At 38.6% G+C, this 19,282-nt stretch overlaps 1 protein-coding gene across 1 annotated transcript; it reads left to right on the top strand.

Annotated features, from left to right (window-relative positions):
- Positions 1-12,397: 12,397 nt before the first annotated feature.
- On the top strand, positions 12,398-14,428 carry LOC141440729 (lipase member H-A-like). The gene is made up of 3 exons (XM_074105276.1): positions 12,398-12,474; positions 13,307-13,510; positions 14,187-14,428. The coding sequence occupies exons 1-3, from the start codon at positions 12,426-12,428 to the stop codon at positions 14,426-14,428; spliced, it is 495 nt and encodes a 164-aa protein (XP_073961377.1). The 5' UTR covers positions 12,398-12,425.
- Positions 14,429-19,282: the final 4,854 nt, after the last annotated feature.

Here is a 19,282-nt window from a genome sequence, read left to right as displayed (position 1 = left end):
TGTATACTAGCATTATAGCCAAAAATTATTGACGGCTAGGTTGTGCAATTTTTGCATAATTTTGTTTGTGTATTTCGTCCTTGGCTGCATTAAATTCCTCAGAACAAGACAGAACGAGTCCGTATTTACATACGGAACCAATAGTAATATTAGTACGTAATTGCTACTACGAGTAATGAGTGATCGGAAATACCTTGACAATTTAACCGCTGCCAATATTCTCAATTATCGACAACGGTATCGTTAAATTTAAGTGTTGGAGCAAATTTAAATCAACGGTATCACATTATCATACTTTTAAAAACCCGGACAAGTGCTACTCGGTCTCGTGCACGAAGGGTTCCGTACCATTATCTATACAACATTATACTTTTTTTAGCATTATAAAAAAGGTAAGCGATCTTGACGTGTCTTTTTATTGAACACATTTTTGAAAAATATGTAACATACATGCTTTTGGTATCATAAGTACCTACGTAGGTTAGCTGTGAAAGTACGTTTGTGATAATATTAAGGCTGGGAATATACAGATTTTTCGATAAGTAGGTACGACAGTCTTTACGCTGGCAAAATTTTTTTTCAAACATATTATTATGAGTACATTTTGCCGGGTTTTCATCTAGTAAGTTACATAAACCTCCCGGCTTGGGGAGAACGAAGTGTAAAAGTCACTTCACTTGGGGATATCTCTTTTTTTGCTTCTGCTAATCAGACAGAGAAGGGAGACAATACCTACTATAACACGTGACGGTTATCCGTCGGCGGTTAGCCATGAGTGCGCCATCTCTACTGTAGATCTTGGGTTCAAACCCAAGTTACCATCTTTAATTTTTCGAAATTCATGTGCGAAAACAATCGAAATTTACCACGAGTTTTTAACCGACTTCAAAAAAGGAGGAGGTTCTATGTTCCAATGTTTGTAATTTTTTTTATGTATGTTCACCGATTACTCAGTCAATTGTGGACCGAATTTCAAAATTATTTTTTTAATCAAAAGGGTATTCTTCTGAGGTGGTCCCATTGTCACCAAGCCAAGATCTGATTATGGGATCCTAGAGAAATCCAGGGCAAACCTCAAATTTTATAGGCGCACCTATGGCGATCAAAGCAAAGTAATGCTCTACTACAACTCTCCTACAGTGTATGTATGACGTATACCTTACTAATAAATATTAAAACATAGATCATACTCGTCACAATGAACAACATTAATTGAGCGACTTTTAAAAATAATTTGTTTTTTAACTTATTACACTTTTATGTTTATTCGAAGAAGCAATGTAAAGCAAAATGCTTGATGTTTATAGTAACACAGGCGACATCAGTTGGGCTCTAGGATGGCGTACATTAATAGCAGTATTTAATTTGTATAAAAAAAGGACAATTCAAAGACTCTTTTTTTTTTAAAGTCGGTGAACAAATTTTTTTCACTTTGACGAGGACGATCTACGTTTAAATTTTTTGCTTGTATTACAGGCCACACTCGGTATTATTTAAACGAGTGTGAGAGATACGGTACGATACGAACTTCGATTTTCGGATTTCGTAGTAGCTCTGATCGCGCCCACTGCGCTTGCGCATTGTTCGTCCCATTAATAATGCAGGAGAAACATCGCGATCTACATGCGCGGGCGGGACTTAGAAAGTCTAAGTGTTCGATTGCTGTTACGGTGTAATTGTAATGATGGGTCCACACATCGTTGTTCGCGATCGAATGTTCGCTAGCAAGCTTTTGTATCGGATTAACTTAGTATTTGCTATGGATAGGTAGGTATATGTAGGTAGTTTGTTATCGCAAATACGGTAAACTAAAATTACAGTACATAAGCAAAAAAAATATATAATAGAAATCTATTTGAATTATTCCACAAGAACCGCGATCATTAACTCGATCTCGGACGTAGCGAAGAAGCTAAAGTCACACTATTTAAAGCTATTTAGCACTATTTAAAGGTTTTCTACATGTGCAGCCTTTGGACTAGTTTCTCGCAGAAGACTATCAGTACCCTGCGTGTTCAATACAACGATGGCTTCAGGATGCTGTATATATATACTTGTGTTTTCTGTGTTGGTGTGCAATAAAGAGTTATTGTATTGTATTGTAATCATACAAATTTACGAAGAACTAATGCTGTTGTGCCTAGATAGTTGTAGACGTCACAACAAACCCCCAATTCGCCATTCTCAACTATGTATCGCCATTGCAAAGATCCTTATCGTCACCAACAAATTCTCGTTTTACCAAAAAAATTGACCAAATCCCGTATGGTAATAAAAGGCTGTAGTGCTTCAATGGAAACAGTCAGGCGGAGACTAGATGTGGATTTCCACCAATATGATTGGTCGATTCCTACACGTCTCCTCTCTGCTTCAGTGGAATCACTTATTTCACAGCCCTGCAGGGCTACTACGAAACTCGAAACACGAAGTTCGTGTCGTGCGGTCCCTCTGACCCTTACAATATTTAATACGAGAGCGAGGGACGGTACGATACGAACTTCGAGTTTCGAGTTTCGTAGTAGCCCTGCTGCCCAACTCAGCTCCACTTGTCTCCGCCTCAGTGGAGCCGCAGCCTTATTCTACAGACCGAGCAAGTATTTTGAGTTTTGTGATTTTGAAAATTATCTCAAATTAATTTAAAGTTCTCATTTCATTAAACAATGTGTACTCCACGTAGTACATTCGGCAGTTATTCTTACAATTGGTTTGTACTTTACGAAGTACGCGACGTCTTACGAGGCTATGCAAAACAGGTTCATGTAGTTACGTAAGTATCTATTTATAGAACCGAAATTTCACTTTTCCAAGATTCTCTGCAAATACCTGATGATAAAGGATGATGTCACGTAATGACTGTTCACACTTATGATCATGCCACGGGCACCTACATATAAATGTTAATCTAAATCTCCAAGCGTTTAGGTATTTTATGCAACTCTACGTCAAGATCTTTATCATGCATGAGTTTTTTACGCATGAGTGCCTTGCGCCAGGTAAGAATCCGTTGCCCATTCTTTTGATGATAATAAATATAGTCAGCGGCACAAAATTTGGCCCACTTTTCGTACAAAATTATCTATTACAGTAAACTGCTTCAACTTTGCCTTCTGGCCCCAACATTGCCTGATTCGATTTAGAGTCGATAACATTAGCACTCTTATAGGTTTTAAACTCTTATCTACACGGGAATTATTATTACGGGGGGATAAAAGTTTAAAAACCTAGAAGGGTGCTAGTTATCGACTCCAAATTTAATCAGGCAATGTTGGGGCCAGAGGGCAAAGTTGAACCAGTTCACGGTACTGCATACATTTGAGGGCCAGATTTTTTGCCGCTCAGTTTGAATCCATAATTTATAGTTTCCGATTTTGCCATAATTTCGACACTCCTAAAAATATTGTTCGGTTTTGGATGTCTAAGGGGCTGTTTCACCACCCATTGATTAGTGTTAACTGACGGTTAAATGTGATGCCGTCTCTATTTGTTTTGTTCGAATAGACGGAGACGAATTATGATTGGGAATTAAATAGTTTATTTTCCTTAATATCTCCTCCATCTAGTGTTGTGAAAAACGCCCATTTCGTGGCTTAAACCCTAAAGTCTCTCGAGGCTTAACGACTCAAAGCCCGCAAAGACAGTTTCTTGCATCCATACGCATAAAATAAGCCAATTTAATTGTCAAATATAGTCGAGTCTTTAACCCTCGAAATGACCGTTATCCACAACTCTACCTCCATTCTCTAGTTTTATCACAAACCCAAATTACCTACACTAATGTAAAGTCTAAACGCATAAGTTTCATAAATCAGAACGTATTTTGTAGTGAAAATATTGAAAGACGACTTTCATTTACAGGAATCTTGCTATTTTTACATGCTTTTCTTTAGTTTGCCCTGTTTTTAGTTATTTGGGTCAAATTTTGGAAGCTAAATTTGCCCACTTCCAGCGGTCCATTGACTTGAAATTAATCATACTTATATAAATTAGGTAGGTGAAAATACAATGGTAGACTGGTAGTGACATCTTGGTTGACCTGCCAGGATCGTTTCCGCAAGAGGTAACTCCCCAAAGGTTAACAGTAGGTAACTAATTGAAATTTGGTCCGGATATGCAGTTTAAATGACAATGCAAGTACAGACAACAAAAAGTACAGTGAGCAAAAAAAGCCTGTATTAAAAATTTAATTTTTAATAGAAACATTTCATCCGGCAAGACCGCATTGTGCAGCGTAATATAACAGAACAGAACGAGACTACCATAGTTCGTTATCCTCCATAGCGATCAACACGATGCTATCGCGAGCGGTGAGAGGTGCGCCGGCGCCGCAACGTGATGTAATAATTATAAAACTGTTTCATTATGATAATGATAAAGACGCTAGAAACGAACTCGGAGATAGTTTGAGGAAATGGACAAACAATGGTTGGACCTACTTTTTGTAAATTGAATTAGTGTCAAGAGACTAAAGATTAATAGAAACGAAACACACACTTCCTACTCATATTATGAATGCGTAAGTTTGCGTGTGTGTGTGTGGTGAGGGAGGGGGGGTAACAAAATATGCTTAAATACATAGATATACAAGGTGATCAATCCAAATGGGTCAGTATAGGAAACTAAAAAAAATAGCGAAATTTGTAAAATTTGTGAAATTTGTAAAAAAAGCGAAATCTCATTATAGTTTTTGACTCCTCCATACTGACCCATTTGGATTGATCACCCTATATATAGGTAGAGTCATTCATGATGACGCGTGCCGTGGTTCTTATAGCAATGTCATTAATGTCTAATGTTGTCTAAATCACGCGTCTTCGTGGATGGCACTAGGTATACTTCAATACATAAATGTTAAACACCCAACACTGGAGGACAAACACTCTTATTTTTCATGCCAATATCTACACCGACCGGGGATCGAACCCGGTACCTCAAGCTTCATAGTCAGGTTCTCTAACCACTGGGCGGTCTGATCTGTTTCGCGCGCGCGCGCGTGCGCGCGTGTGTGTGTGTGGGTGTTACTATGTGAATTCAGTGTCTATGTATGTAGATAACTAGATTTCGGGAATAAGCACGCAACCTATGTTTTATAATGATATTAAATGATATTCCCACGAAGTAAAAAAACCGTGTATAGAGAACACACTCGTCGCTCCGTTGCCCGTCCAGCTCACCGCTGGCACCCAGTCCGTGGTCCTAGAATGCTTCCAACATATTTTTTGTCATGCGACAACTCATATGAGGATGTTGGTCGCCATACATTGGCGTATGTTGGCCACACAACTTATCTTACGAAACATCAGGTGCAGTGCATAGGGTAAGCGGAAATGCATAGTGACTAAGATGACTTTATGGTAATATCTATAGAAGTGCATTCTATGCATTTGTCTAACAAAGAGATCGTAGATGTTGTTATCAAAGGCCACGTGTAGACATCCTGAAGATGATGTAAATCACATTTGTTCGTGTAAAACTAAATTAAAATACATGTGTTTGTGCCTTGAGCTTGTTTAAAGGCAAGCACACTTTAGTTCGTAGGTTAACAGAATAGAATTTTAACCCCTGTTTCACCATCCATTAATAAAATTTATTTGACGGATAAATGTAATGCAGTCTCTGTTTGTTTTGTTCGAATAGTGGAGACGCCATCACATCCGTCAAATAAAATTAATCAATGGGTGGTAAAACAGCCCCTAAAAGGTGCAAATTACCTACATGAGTAAATTTTGTAAATAAAAACCAAAGTAGAATGTGAGTCGGGGCAAGCGCACCTACCTTTAAAATATCGAAAAGTACCTATTGATATTGCGCTACTAACGACATCTTATACAGGTCTTAGGCCTTAGGTGCGTGGTTGTAAGATGTCGTTATTACTGCTTATGATTTCGATATTTTAATGTAGGGTTACTCAAAGTGGGGTACGTGGGGGGGGGGTTCGCTATCGTCTAGAAACTTTAACAGGGGTACGTGGAGCCATAAGTTTGAGAAACCCTGTTTTAATGGTAGCGCGTTTACCCCCTGCTGGCGCGCTCGCCCCGACTTACCTCACCGGTTCTCAATAAAACAACTTAGAAAAGTGGAATTAAAGTTTATAATTAGCGGACCAGGACTTTTTCTCTACATCTCTTTAAATTGTATAAAATAAAGATTCGTAGAAATAAAGTCACTTCCCGCCGTCTTTATGCTTAGATCTTTTAGAGTAAATAGGCGATGGATTTGTATATCTATGTACTCGTACGCTGTTCACCATCAGTTACATATTTTTTCACGATAAGTTCATTCATGTAATAGGTACATATACTAATTACGCGCCCCGGGTTCAGGTAAAGTTTTTGAGAAATGGTGTTGAAAAATGTGAAGCGCCTTTGCTTAGGCCTTTTTTAGGGTTCCGTAGTCAACTAGGAATCCTAATAGTTTCGCCATGTCTGTCCATCTGCCTGTCCGCGGCTAAGCTCAAAGACCGTTAGTACTAGAAAGCTGTAATTTGGCATGAAAATCAGTCACGCCGACGAAGTGGTAACTAAAAAACTAAAAAAAAATTTTAGGGTACCTCCCATAAATGTAAAGTGAGGTTACATTTTTTTAAACTAAGCCTATATGAGTAGTGTCCCCTACTGCAAATTTCGTTAAAACTGAGCGCCCCCATCCCCCTCTAAAATCTAAACTGTTGGGTGGAAAATTTAGAAAAAATACTTAATTTAAATATCTTGGGCGTGTCTGACACGCTATTGGCCGGTTTTTTGAAAATTGTACCTGTGCGAAGCCGAGGCGGGTCGCTAATAGTCATTAAGTCAATGATTACAAATTGATAGACGGTTCACACAGTCTAAATATTGGTGTTATCACGTACGCGGTCAGAGCGATGTACCAGGCACGCATACAATGGCCGCGGTTGCCTTCCTGTGTGAACGGGAACAATGCCCATTGTGCCGGCCGCTACCATTTCACCGGCAATTACGTTTTCTACTTCTGTTGCTCTAGTGCATCTTGAAAATTATGGAAAATCTTTGTGACTAACTTTTCACTCATCCCCTTAGAACGGAGGGGCCAAAAAATATTTCGTCGCGGGTAGTTAGAAAGAAAGGAACGCCGAACGACTTTACTCCTTATAATCCTACACTCTACACTCCAGTACTCTTGTGACCACGGCCGATGCAATGTGGTAGTAAAAGTTTAGTCGCTTATTAGTCCCGGTTGTAGTAGTATTAACTATAAAAAATGTCAATTAAGTGAAAACGTTCATTTAATTTCTACTTGATTTACTCTTGTCCAAAAAATATTAAGTACTAACACTAGCCTTTAGTTGATTTGAAATTACGGGATTTAGAGAAAAATCCCGTGCATTTCCATAAATTACATAGAGGGTTCATCTATGTTATTGTGCGGTTGTAATTTTTAATTTTTATTCCTATAGGTACCGTTCGGAGTATCGAAATAAAAAAATAAAATAATACAAACATTGGAACATAGAACCTCCTCCTTTTTTGAAGTCAGTTAAAAAGTAGCATAACAGCGATGTAATATGTGCTATCTACATACCAAATACCATGCAAATCCGTTCAGCCATTTCTGCGTGAATAACTAACAAACACACGCACGTACTTTCGCATTTATAATATTAGTAAAACCAAAAGGATTAATGAAAACGCCCCAAACAAAAAATACAATACAATACTATGACTCTTTATTGTACACCAGAAATAGTAAGCGATACAGAAAACAGGTACACAGATGGAAAATTAAAAGATAAATAATTGGCAAAAATAAATTAAATCAAAAGAAAGAAATACATTTATATTTATTACATAACACAACAATAGAAAACACCACACAAGACCCAACAACATTATTAAGTACGATAGTATAGATAGGTATGAGGCCGACATAGTCACATTTGGTGTACTAAAGCCTCGTTAAAATATTAGATTTAAAAAAAATAGATAGGTTAGGTTAAAAATTAAAACCGGTTATCTCCAGCCAAGCTCTAAAAATTACAGCTTTCCTGTTAATGTAACGCAAATGTTCTACTTGAATGATAAACTATGCACCCATATGCATAATTAGCATAGTTACATAATTTCTAGCCCTTTAAGAATTCTAACACACCTTGATGAGCTCAATGCACTACGGACGGTAGCGGAGTATACTACCCACTATAATGCTTGTTTTGGTAGCATTGGTAGTAAATATCGTGTGTTTATTTGGTGAGTTATTACTTAACTGGATCTCAAAACTTTTCGCAGTTCAGGACCACTTTCACAATTTAAACAATTCCTCGGACCCCTGTGAAAATTTTTTTTTGGAAATCTACTGAATATGTTACAGCAACCTACCGTTTACAACCCGTGTACACCAACCTACCGTATACACTGACCTACTGCGGACCCCACTCATAACCCCGTCATAGATTGACAATGTTTAGCATATTATATTTTTTGTATTCAAATAAATGATTCTATTCTAAATATTCTAATGCTGCCCATAATTAAAATACTACTAACGAGTTCCTTGCGTTCCTTTCTATTACAAAAAAAAACATATTTTCAAAATTACCGGTTGTTAAATTAACATAATCACTATTAGTAACAACCATAATAATTTTTTTTGATGACTTTTGGGATAGATCCTAAAAGCGCTTTAGCAGTCTCGTGTTAGCATAAGGATCATAATGCGTTGTACTCGTATGATTTGATTAGTGTGGGCAGTACTTGGTCCAACTTCCATATAAAAGCGGTTAATCTCCTTTGTTCGGAACCCTTGGAGTTTGAGCCCGACTTGCACTTGGCCGATTTTATTCCCCTCATTACCTCAGCAAATAATTAAAAGAAATGATGCTCACGGTTAAAATTGTTATGAGAACTACAGCACCGATGCTTAAATGTAGGTTGATCAGGCCCTATACCACGAAGTGCAAAACTCGAACTTAATACGCGAGTGAAAGGGACGGTCCGATACGATACGAACTTCGGTTTTCAAATTCCGTAGCCCCCAGAGTTATTGCGCCTTGTCCTTCCGCTTTTGTAATAACCGTGGGATGGTAGCGATGTTTACTGAGCGGTCAAAACAATGATCGGCGATTTGGTTACCACTGGGGATCAATGACCTCAATCATTGTGTTCATATGGATATACCGGGGTTCCGGGCTAGGTATAAACAGAGATGGCATCACATATTTTATCTGTCTCGTGTCGTGAAATTTATCAATGAGTAGGGAAACAGGCCTTCATTGTCAGTTTTATGAATATTTTACACTCAATTTTTTTTTCGTACAGCTTAATAGTATCGCGGACTTAGTGGCGCATCCATGTTAACATTTTACTTCTAATCCCGGAAAAAAATCGCCGATCACTCTCCTTAAATTAGCTGAGCTAGGTACACTGTCTTTGCATGACGTAAAACATTTATTTAAGCTGTTATCAGTCCCGTAATTCCGGATGGTGCTGGCCACGTTACCGACTACCTCCACTTCTTGGACGAAGCTGGAGTCATCCAAGACATGAACTTCTCTGTGTTGCCGGATGTCAGCAGTTGGCAGGGCGGGAGTGTTAGTTTCTATCTATACACAAGGTAATTGTTGAACATTTAGAGTATTTCTCTCTTCATCCCAAAACCCTATGCATGTGTTGGAACTAGGGATTGCAAAAACCGGTGAAAACCAAAAACCGGTTAATAACCGCTTCGACGGATTAAAAACCGGTTAACCGGTTTTTAGCCGGTTTTTTTGCAAACTATTTGAAATTGAAGTAATAGACGATAATTTTACTATTCTTGGTTGCTATTGGTGTTAACGGCGTATTTTTGAGATTTAAATAAGTATTTAAACATACTCTGTACTAATAGGGGAAGGTGGGTTACGTTACGATGGATCATTCGATATCATTTTATGTGTGTTTCACGCATGCTCGTGAGTGGTTTCGACGTTGTTGCTCTTACTCTCCCCGCTTGCCAAACTAGTCATCGTCTCAGTATCGAAACGAGAGGTAATGTTGCAGTGCACCTAGCAAGTACAAAAGTATATTTTTAAGTTCTATATAAATAAAATTACAGTACCTTTCAAATGTTTAAGTTCACGCTGTGATTTCGGTTGAATGAAGTTTTAACTCAAGTCTTTTTATTACAAGTAAAAACAAAGCTAACCCACTAATATAAAACCACAATACTAATAAAATATCAGTTAAAATTAGTTTTTCGGATGGAAAAGCGTGAAGTTGCAAAATGTTATGATAGTTTCATATCCATTATGCCATTGACTCTCACGACATCACCAACTTTATCACCCGCAAAGCATCCCCAGGCCATAACTGACCCTCCACCGTCCTTCACAGTTGGCATAACGCATAGTTTTGCTTTCGTTCGCCTTCTTGTCGTCGAATGTATTTGACGACGTCTCCCCCAAAAATTTTTGATTCGTCGTAAAATAAAACTTTAGAACACTGCTCAGGTGTCCAATCTTTGTTTTTTCGAGCCCATTACTTACACCCTTTTACCCATATTCTGTTTACGTAACAAAGGTTTTTTTTGGCAGCAAAACAACCGTTATTAGGCCATAGTTTCACCACCATCGAAACTGATACTGGCTGATGGTGGCGTTGAGTTCTTCGCGAATTTCTGGAGCAGTTCGAGTTCGTTGGCGTTTGCTCTGGACGTAAATAAGTTTGTTTTCGCTTTTTGACGTGACTTGGTGTACCTGAATGAGATCAACTGGAATTAAGACCTCGTTTTCGTTTCAAAGCACTTAATACTCATCTCTTGTCTGGGTGAGCGGTTGGTTCCGAAAGAGTGTGACGTCTCTCGATGAGAGCGGAACATAGATGTCGCTAGTGCTGCTGCATAAGTAGCGTAGTAGAAATAAGCAACCTGAGATATGTATGCATAGGAAAAAATCGTGTCTAGATTCCTGTCCAGCGGTGGTGTAAGGGTTATAGCACGCAGCAAGGATTGCTGAGGACCTGGGTTCGATTCCCAGCGCTGGTCTCTTTTTCTGGTTTTTCTGTGCATCCATGTCTCAGTTTGTATTTTCGATATGGTTTCACGGGATACCCGTAAAAGTAACAAAATTGGAGTTGAAATAATAAAATACAAAAAGACTCCAAAAAAACCAACGAAAAATATCTTTAAACGCATCATATGTGCGAATTACAATATAACAATTCCACGAAGAAGTGTTTATTTTGTTATTGGGTAGTCATGGGCCCAATTAAACGTCTAAAATTCAAAGTATTTGAATATAATTTAATAAGAAAACCTAATTTCACATAGTGAACTTGAACTTTTGACCGGTAATGTAGCTTCAGCAATGTAAATTTTTAATGTGGCTCGTATATTTTATCAGTACGTTAGTGAAATAATTTAATTAAAAAGATGAACAAACTTCTTGCATGTCCACTACACGAAGAAATACGAGTAGGTATGTATTCTTGTTTTTTACAAATAAAAATACGTTTAAACGCTATATTCGTCATTTTATAATCTGAAGAATATTCTGGGGTATCTATTTTAGGCAATTTACAGCTTTTTAAGGACTATTTACAATTCGGTTAATAACCGGCGAAAGTTATAAAAAACCGGTTTTAACCGAGGTCGTAAAGTCTCGGTTAACCGGTTTTTCGGTTAACCGGTTAACCGGTTTGCAAACCCTAGTTGGAACGGTTACAACCCTAGCAAGAAATGATATAGTAGGCGGTAACATCTACGGCTACTTTCCCCATTTATTTCCATTTATATGTTTAATTCAGGTACCTACTACCTAAGCATTATTTATTACATTGAAAATATATAAAATGGCATCCAAAAACTTGGATTTATTGCTAAAAAATAAAATATTACCAAATCGTCAAAAAACAAAATGACCACGACTAAGACTTAAGTTGCATCTTGACCAAGCGTTTAAATTATGCAGAGCTCCGTTCGGCTGAGCTACATTAAAATTAAGTAAATTTAACTGTTCTGGACATAAAATCCAATTCTTTGTTGGTAGTTTTAAATTAAAATAGGGTTACAATTTTAGTGATCACCTACATAAACTACCTTTCTGAGAGTTCACCTGAAGATTATTAATATATTTAATACTTAACAGGACCAATCCATTAGACCCAGAACCACTTTACATCCCGAAGAACGGTAGTGACGTTGAAAGTAACTTCTTCAACGCATCAAACGACATTAAAGTAATAACACACGGCTGGTTGTCCAGCGCTACAACCTCATGGCTACTAGACATGAAGGACATGTATCTTCAGAGATATGACATGAACCTGATCGCGGTCGATTGGAGCTTGCTGGCAGACAACCCTGTTTACCCCTGGTCGGCAGCATCCACGAGATATGTAGGAAAACGATTGGCGAAGCTGCTGGAATCACTTGTTAGAACTTACGATGTGCAGGGTGAACAAATGCATCTGTTAGGGCACAGCTTGGGGGCACAGGTCATGGGATTCGCCGGCATGTTTTTCAATGATACGGTACATAGGATCACAGGTAAGTACACGTTAGAGTTAGTAATGCTAGAGGATGTATTTCATTATTGAAGACAAAACCTCTGTTTTGGAGAACAGTCAGTTTTAGAAACAGATGAAACTAAGTACTATTCTCAACTTTAGACAATTTATTTTACCTTCAGCTTTAAAGTGGTGAGTAAGTACTTACTTGTTGCACTGGCTCAGCGATCTGAAGTGGATTTTGGCTTCTGTTCTGACACCACTTTCCGTCATTCATTCCTATCCTGTGGCAGTCGGCCACCTGCAGATTGCACCAGCGGAACCTGATCTTCAAATAAATTAACTTCATTAACGTAGTCATTCGTTAGCTGGCGCTGATGTCGTCATCACTCCATCACTTCGTACATGCAACTTGCATGAAAACATAAAGAAATATCTTTGATGTAGCCTCTCTCATGCCATGTTTTCGTTCATAAAGGATAATTTTTGGAACAGTTCTATACAAAGTACAACAAAATTAAACTAGAACATTTCTTTTAGAGTAGTGGAGTGAGTCACAGACTTCACTCAAGTTGGTACTCAAGGTCTTTAACGTTCTACACTTTGAACATCGACCAATATATGGAAACGGAAACATTGGTCAACCATATAACTAATAAAGAGACCCGAAAAAACCTGCCGAAATAGGCTGATATTTATAAAGACAGTGTATATTTTTGCTATAGGGAATAAGACCGGCAGTTTTTGCTGATTTGGGACCATTTAGTGACATGCATTTTTTTTCTTTTTCTTACTTCGAAGGTTGTCACGGGTACATTATTTATTTCTTTCTTTCTTTCAAGTATAGGGTTTGACTAAATTCTGGATTCCAGGACTGGATCCAGCTCGTCCGTTGTTTGAACTACCACCAATGTTAGACGACTGTCGTTTGTCCAGAGATGACGCGGGATTCGTGGACATAATTCATACCTGTGCTGGTGTGTACGGCTACATGGACAGCCACGGCCAAGCAGACTTCTACCCCAACGGTGCCAAGCCTCCCCAGCCGGGCTGTGGAGGTCACGAGCCAGCTCCTGGTAACCAGCATTCCTTAAAGACCGGCAACGTAGCCCTTATTCTTATAGGCGGGTGACGCTCATCATGAAGTGCTCGTTTGTCTCCTATGCCCTTGATTTCAAATAAGCATACGTAACAGTGGAACACAGAACCTCCTAATTTGGTTAAAAATAACATTCGCTCGCGTGAACCATTAAATGATAAGCCCAGTTTAATAATGCAATACAAATCGTGTAAGTTGCATAACATTGCGAGGCAGTAAAGCGAACGAGAAAGAAAGATCTAGGGAGAACGAGGAAGAAAGAACGAAGGAGAACGAGGAAGTGGTTAATTGAGCGCCGCAATGTAACTTGCAAGATTCTTCTTGCAAGCAGCTGGAGCAGCTGCAGCAGTTGCAGCTGAGTTAAGCAGTTGAATTTAAAATACTTTTTACTTTGCTAGAAGAACATTTTTACAAAATTTCTTTGCTCCAGTTTTAGATGTTGGATTTCGTACGGCATTTTAATGCGCATCTACATTTCGATCCGGTGGGAATATCGGAATAAATAAGTTAGTTATCCCCAAGATCCATCTGCAAACCAAATTTCATTTCAAAAGCGTGCAAGAGTCACAAACATAACTACGAGTACCGCACGCACTTGAGCTTGAGACGCATGGGTTTGTATTCAAATTCTGATGTAGTAATACGCATTTCAGCATCTTGCAGCCACGGGAGAGCTTACGAATTCTTCATAGAATCTTTAAAGGATGGTACACCCTTCATCTCCTACCCTTGTGAAAGTTACGAGGAGTTCGAAAATGGCAACTGCAGGGTTAATACGAGCCTCATGGGGGAACCTGCAAGCGAAGAAAGTTATGGGGACTACTATCTACATACGGGAAGCGAATCTCCGTATGCTCTTGGAGATGAATTCAATGAAACAGATGGTCAAGAATAAGAAGATACTTAACTAGTCGTCCAGCAATAATTTTATTCAAGGTTTTAGGAACTTGGGAGAATATCACTAAAGCGGAAAAGGGATTAAATTGTTCCTTGCAAAGAGTCCATATCCAAATGATGTTGTGGTGGCACGACTAACGAAATAAACTAAACCGGCTAAACGCGTGTCGCGTTCGCGCATCGAGGTATCCGTATAATAATAATAATAATAAGTCTTTATTTCCTTAACTATACACTGTAAAAAAATATATTAATCTAGCTTATGAGTCAAGGCCCCTTTCCGGGTATAGGCCTCCTCCAGTTGTTTCCATGCTTTCCTGTCCTCTACTTTCTTGGTGTCCGAATAGTTAGAGGTAAAAATATTATCCACTTTATAAAAATCAAGCTGAATACGTGTTTAATTTTATAGACGGATCGACTTACGCTTGACCGCTTTTTATTACTTCTTGATTTGCAGTATATTTACTCGCAATCATTCCGGCTTTAAGATCTCTTGATTTAATGAACGTTCTGGAGTACACTTAACGTGACTTAACTAACCAACATCTTGTACGGTGAAAAACCGAAAAACTACTCAACTTATACTGCTACGAAACGCTAGCTGTATTTAGCTGAGTTAAATAGTTATTTCTTCTTGGTCACATCTCCAGAATAGCCTCTGTACTTAGTTTAGGTATAGTTAGCAAATAAAGCGAGTGAAATAGCGCTTAATACCCCTTAATCGTAAGTACTCATAAATACCGTGTATCTGCATTTATAGGTACGTGTTTTACAGAGGCAAACCATCCCCTTTCACATTTATTTCAATTTGAAATAAAAAGATGAATGTTGGCTCAATTTGTACTTATGTAGTTGGGCCAGTCAACTATTTTACCGAGACTTTGGGCGTCTCCTACGTTGAAAATACAAACTGAAATAAAGATGCACAGAAAAAACAGAAAAATAAGACCATCACTGGGAATCGAACCCAGGTCCTCGGTAATCTCGGTAGTCTGGATCGGTCAGTTTGTATTTTCAATTTAGGTTTTACGGGATGACCGTAAAATTAAAAATTTGGAATTGAAATAAAAAATACAAAAAGATTCCAAAAAACCAATCTTAAGTCTCCTACGTTACAAAATGGTCTCTGGCGTTACCAAAAAATCGTACTTCCAACAAGATATTTCAAGGTTTAATAGGTTGAACTTACGGTGGATGCCATGTATTCATGTACACCATCTATTAAATTACATAAAAAACATGTTTACTTACAAAAATCTGCAATTGTTTGAAAAATGTCGCGGACAGATTAGTGTCGGTAAAAAAGTTGATTGGCCCAGTTAGTTACGCGTTATCCTCGATGTTACGTTATATTTCATACTTTGACTTGTACTTTAATCATGATTAGTTTATGTCTCTCGTTTGCATGTGTGGTTGTTAACATTTAGTTAGTTACTTTCTTAATTCTCCCAGTAAGTACACTCTAAATGGAAACATGGTTTGTTTCATTTATTTTTATCCAATTAATCCTATCCTAGTATTATTTAGAATTTAGATGATAAAGTTTGTGAAGATGTTTGAATAGTTGTTGCTCAATCCCGTGTAAATATAACGTGATGTATAAAAGATCTGAAGCCGTAATGTGTAATATTCTGGCGCTCGTGATTACTTTCACCATCTCTTTCTATCCTCATCCTCGGCAGAAGACAAGGGTCGAAAGAGATGACGATTGCGAGCGAACGGCAGTGCGTTAGACAATACGGCTTCAGGCCCTGTAGGTACTACGAAGTGCGAAATTCGAATTACTACTTTAGTACGAAAGTGAGAGAGACGGTACGATACGAATTTCGATTTTAGAATTTCGTAGTAGCCTCCCCGGTTTGGTTGGTAGCAAACGGCTTAAACTCTAAGCCGGTTGACGCGTTGGGCCTTGGGCCACACTAAGCCTTAGAGTGTGGCCCAATGCTTCAACCATCATTACGTCACCAATAGGAAGCGAGGGAAGTGGGCCAGTCCTCGACGTCGCGGGTCACCGGTGCCCGACAATGGCCGGTCACCGTATTGGGTCACCGGGCGCGAAAGTGTGCAATATTGCTGGGAACAGAGATACCATTGAACCCTGTGAATGAACCTATTCTATACTGTTTTGTTGTTTGCGTTAACTTTTTTTTTTATTCGACTGGATGGAAAACGAGCAAGTGGGTCTCCTGATGGTAAGAGATCACCACCGCCCGCAGATACCTGCAACACCAGGGGATTCCAGGTGCGTTGCCAACCTAGAGGCCTAAGATGGGATACCTCAAGTGCCAGTAATTTCACCGGCTGTCTTACTCTCCACGCCGAAACACAACAGTGCAAGCACTGCTGCTTCACGGCAGGATTAGCAAGCGAGATGCTGGTAGCAATCCGGGCGGACCTTGCACAAGGTCCTGCCAACTTCGACCGATGGTTCTGTTTATTGATAGAAACTACCTACATACGGTCCTCGGTCAGGATTTTAAAATCGATATCTTTCATTTCACCAATTTTTTTTTACCGACATTTTATTCCGAAACTTTGAACTATACAGGTTTTATTTTAAGACAATTGTGTAGAACCCTAGATCACGTTAGCTTGATAAAAAATGTGAAACATTTATACTTAGTTTCAGAATAAAATGCAGTTGGCCAAATGAAACATTTGTGAAACGAATATTTTGTAAAGAAAAATTAAAAATTAGAAATTAGTGAACCTTTAAAATCACATGAAAGTAGGTACCATTTTTGAGAGTGATAAAATCTTCATTTTGATACAAAATTTACACCATCATCTAAATGTTTTATTTTTTAACTGGCTCAAGGGGTAGCAGACCTCAGCATTTGATATTTAATTTCAGCTTGATACTACCTCCATGCATTCCTGACGAAAGGTCTTGACAGGCGAACATTAAAGTAATTCTAAAATGATTCCATTTGTTCGTATTGAGATACCAGAGTCGGAAAAGCCTGGGAGCCCAAGACAAATCTTGAGATATGGTGACTCAAAGTGAGCATGACGAGTTCAAACTCGAGCGAGGGAGAAACGAGCGTGTGTGGCCGTCCCTGTCGTTCTGGGAAGCGCTTGCATTATCCGATTTCGCTGTGTCTTGCCATACGACACTGCCAACTACGGGCGAGTCCACACTGTCAGAGTCCAGCAGGGCTACTACGAAACTGGAAACTCGAAGTTCGTGTCGTGCGGTCCCTCTGACACTTATACTGTTTAATAGGTACGAGATCGAGAGGGACGGTACGATACGAACTTCGAAATTCGAGTTTCAGATACCGTCGTAAGTTGTGGATCACATGAGAAATCACAAACACGCACACACCGCTAGAGGCGCTGACTTATTTTTGAATTGGAACTAAAAAATAAATCTAAATTTTAATCGGAAATTGGTACCAAGGCCTATAAGTAGTATGTACACTATGTATGTAAGGTAGTTTACTCCTGCTGTCTCGTGCTAAGCCACCGAGTTCAAACAGATCAGTAGTAGAAAGCGCACACAAAAGCAAAGTACCTATACTTTTTAGATTTATTCAACTTGCTATCTTTTTTGCATTTCAAAGTTGTTATCGCTTGTCCTACAACCAAACATTGTTATTGCTCAACACGACACATATCTTAAACAAAAGCGAGTGCATTATCTATAAATATCAGCATGATAATGATAAATGTTTTGAGTTATCGGATGACAGCCGTCAACGGGGCTGATAACGAATCGGATTACTGAGAATTTGGAGTCCTTTCTCTTAGACGGCGAAGGTGTCGGCGGGACTGGCGGCGAAAGAAACTTTTAAGAGCTTGTACTTGTGCGCAATAAGGTTTAAGCGCCTGCATTGGTAGAAGTCGCGAAATAACAATGAAAACAGTTTTAGGCTAGACCCGTGATGATGCATGAAAAGCTGCATCGAAATATCAGGAGCTTATTAAAAGTCACGGTCTGCTTCCGAAACAAATATTTGAATAGGTGTCCGGAGTAAGAATGTAGCTTACTAATAAACTGGGGTATTAAGAAGAATTTGAGCCCAAAATGTATGATATTTATTTTTGTTTACATACCATTTACTATCGGTAACTTTCCTTGTTCGCTGTATTTGTAGAAAAACAGTTCTTACATCGTTAAACGAAAAATAATTATCTACTATTACAATTACTAGATAGAATACAAATCCGTACAGTCGATTTATCGTTTATAAACAAAGACAAACTCATAAATTTTAGGATTAGTTTGTTAGTTTTATAACCGTAGTGGGCATCGAAGAACGGCCATCGGTTGAGCCAGACCGAGAAGGAAATGGCGGGAGTATTTGGACGTGTATGCAAGGGGATTGGCCTGACATTGTGCCAGACCAGGTGTGGAGGTCAAGAGAAGTCTTTGCGCAGCAGTGGGACCAGCACCAGTGTGTGGTGTACCAGACTAGTATAAAAAAAAATTGAGGGATTTAAAATCGCACAGGAATCCTCGGAAAAAACTTACGTAATTAGTTATTATATTAATTATTGCTGACTTAATTCTTGATGCAAAGGCTATCTATCGCCGTTCAACGCGGGAACGCGGCAAGCGTGCTGGGCACCTTTGCGCCAGGAACGATTCGAGGCGGTCTTTTTTTATAATATATAAATATTATTTAAGTTAGCTAGTAGATTTATTATTTAGTAGTATTTAGCTCTTAGGTATATGATTGTATTTTCTATAAGTTTATATTCTTAATTTTTTTTTTTAAACTTATTACAACTGTAACTTTGTTAAGGTTTGATTTAAAATGGTAACTAGCAATTTTATATACAACTGAACACACACTTTAATATTCCTCGTAAAGGTACCGCTAATATTGGAGCCCCACCTCCGAAG

This window comes from Choristoneura fumiferana, chromosome Z (assembly GCF_025370935.1).
Source record: "Choristoneura fumiferana chromosome Z, NRCan_CFum_1, whole genome shotgun sequence".
In the NCBI taxonomy this organism is placed as follows: Eukaryota; Metazoa; Arthropoda; class Insecta; order Lepidoptera; family Tortricidae; genus Choristoneura; species Choristoneura fumiferana.
Note: the sequence above shows the minus strand (reverse complement) of the source record. Positions and strands in the feature narration are given on the sequence as shown.

Bases quoted from the DNA above. Each gene is read 5' to 3' on its own strand.
- LOC141440729 (XM_074105276.1), top strand. From the start codon at position 12,426: ATGGGATTCGCCGGCATGTTTTTCAATGATACGGTACATAGGATCACA. The intron at 12,475-13,306 runs GTAAGTACACGT...TCTGGATTCCAG, and splicing joins TACGGTACATAGGATCACAG to GACTGGATCCAGCTCGTCCG. The intron at 13,511-14,186 runs GTAACCAGCATT...TACGCATTTCAG, and splicing joins AGGTCACGAGCCAGCTCCTG to CATCTTGCAGCCACGGGAGA.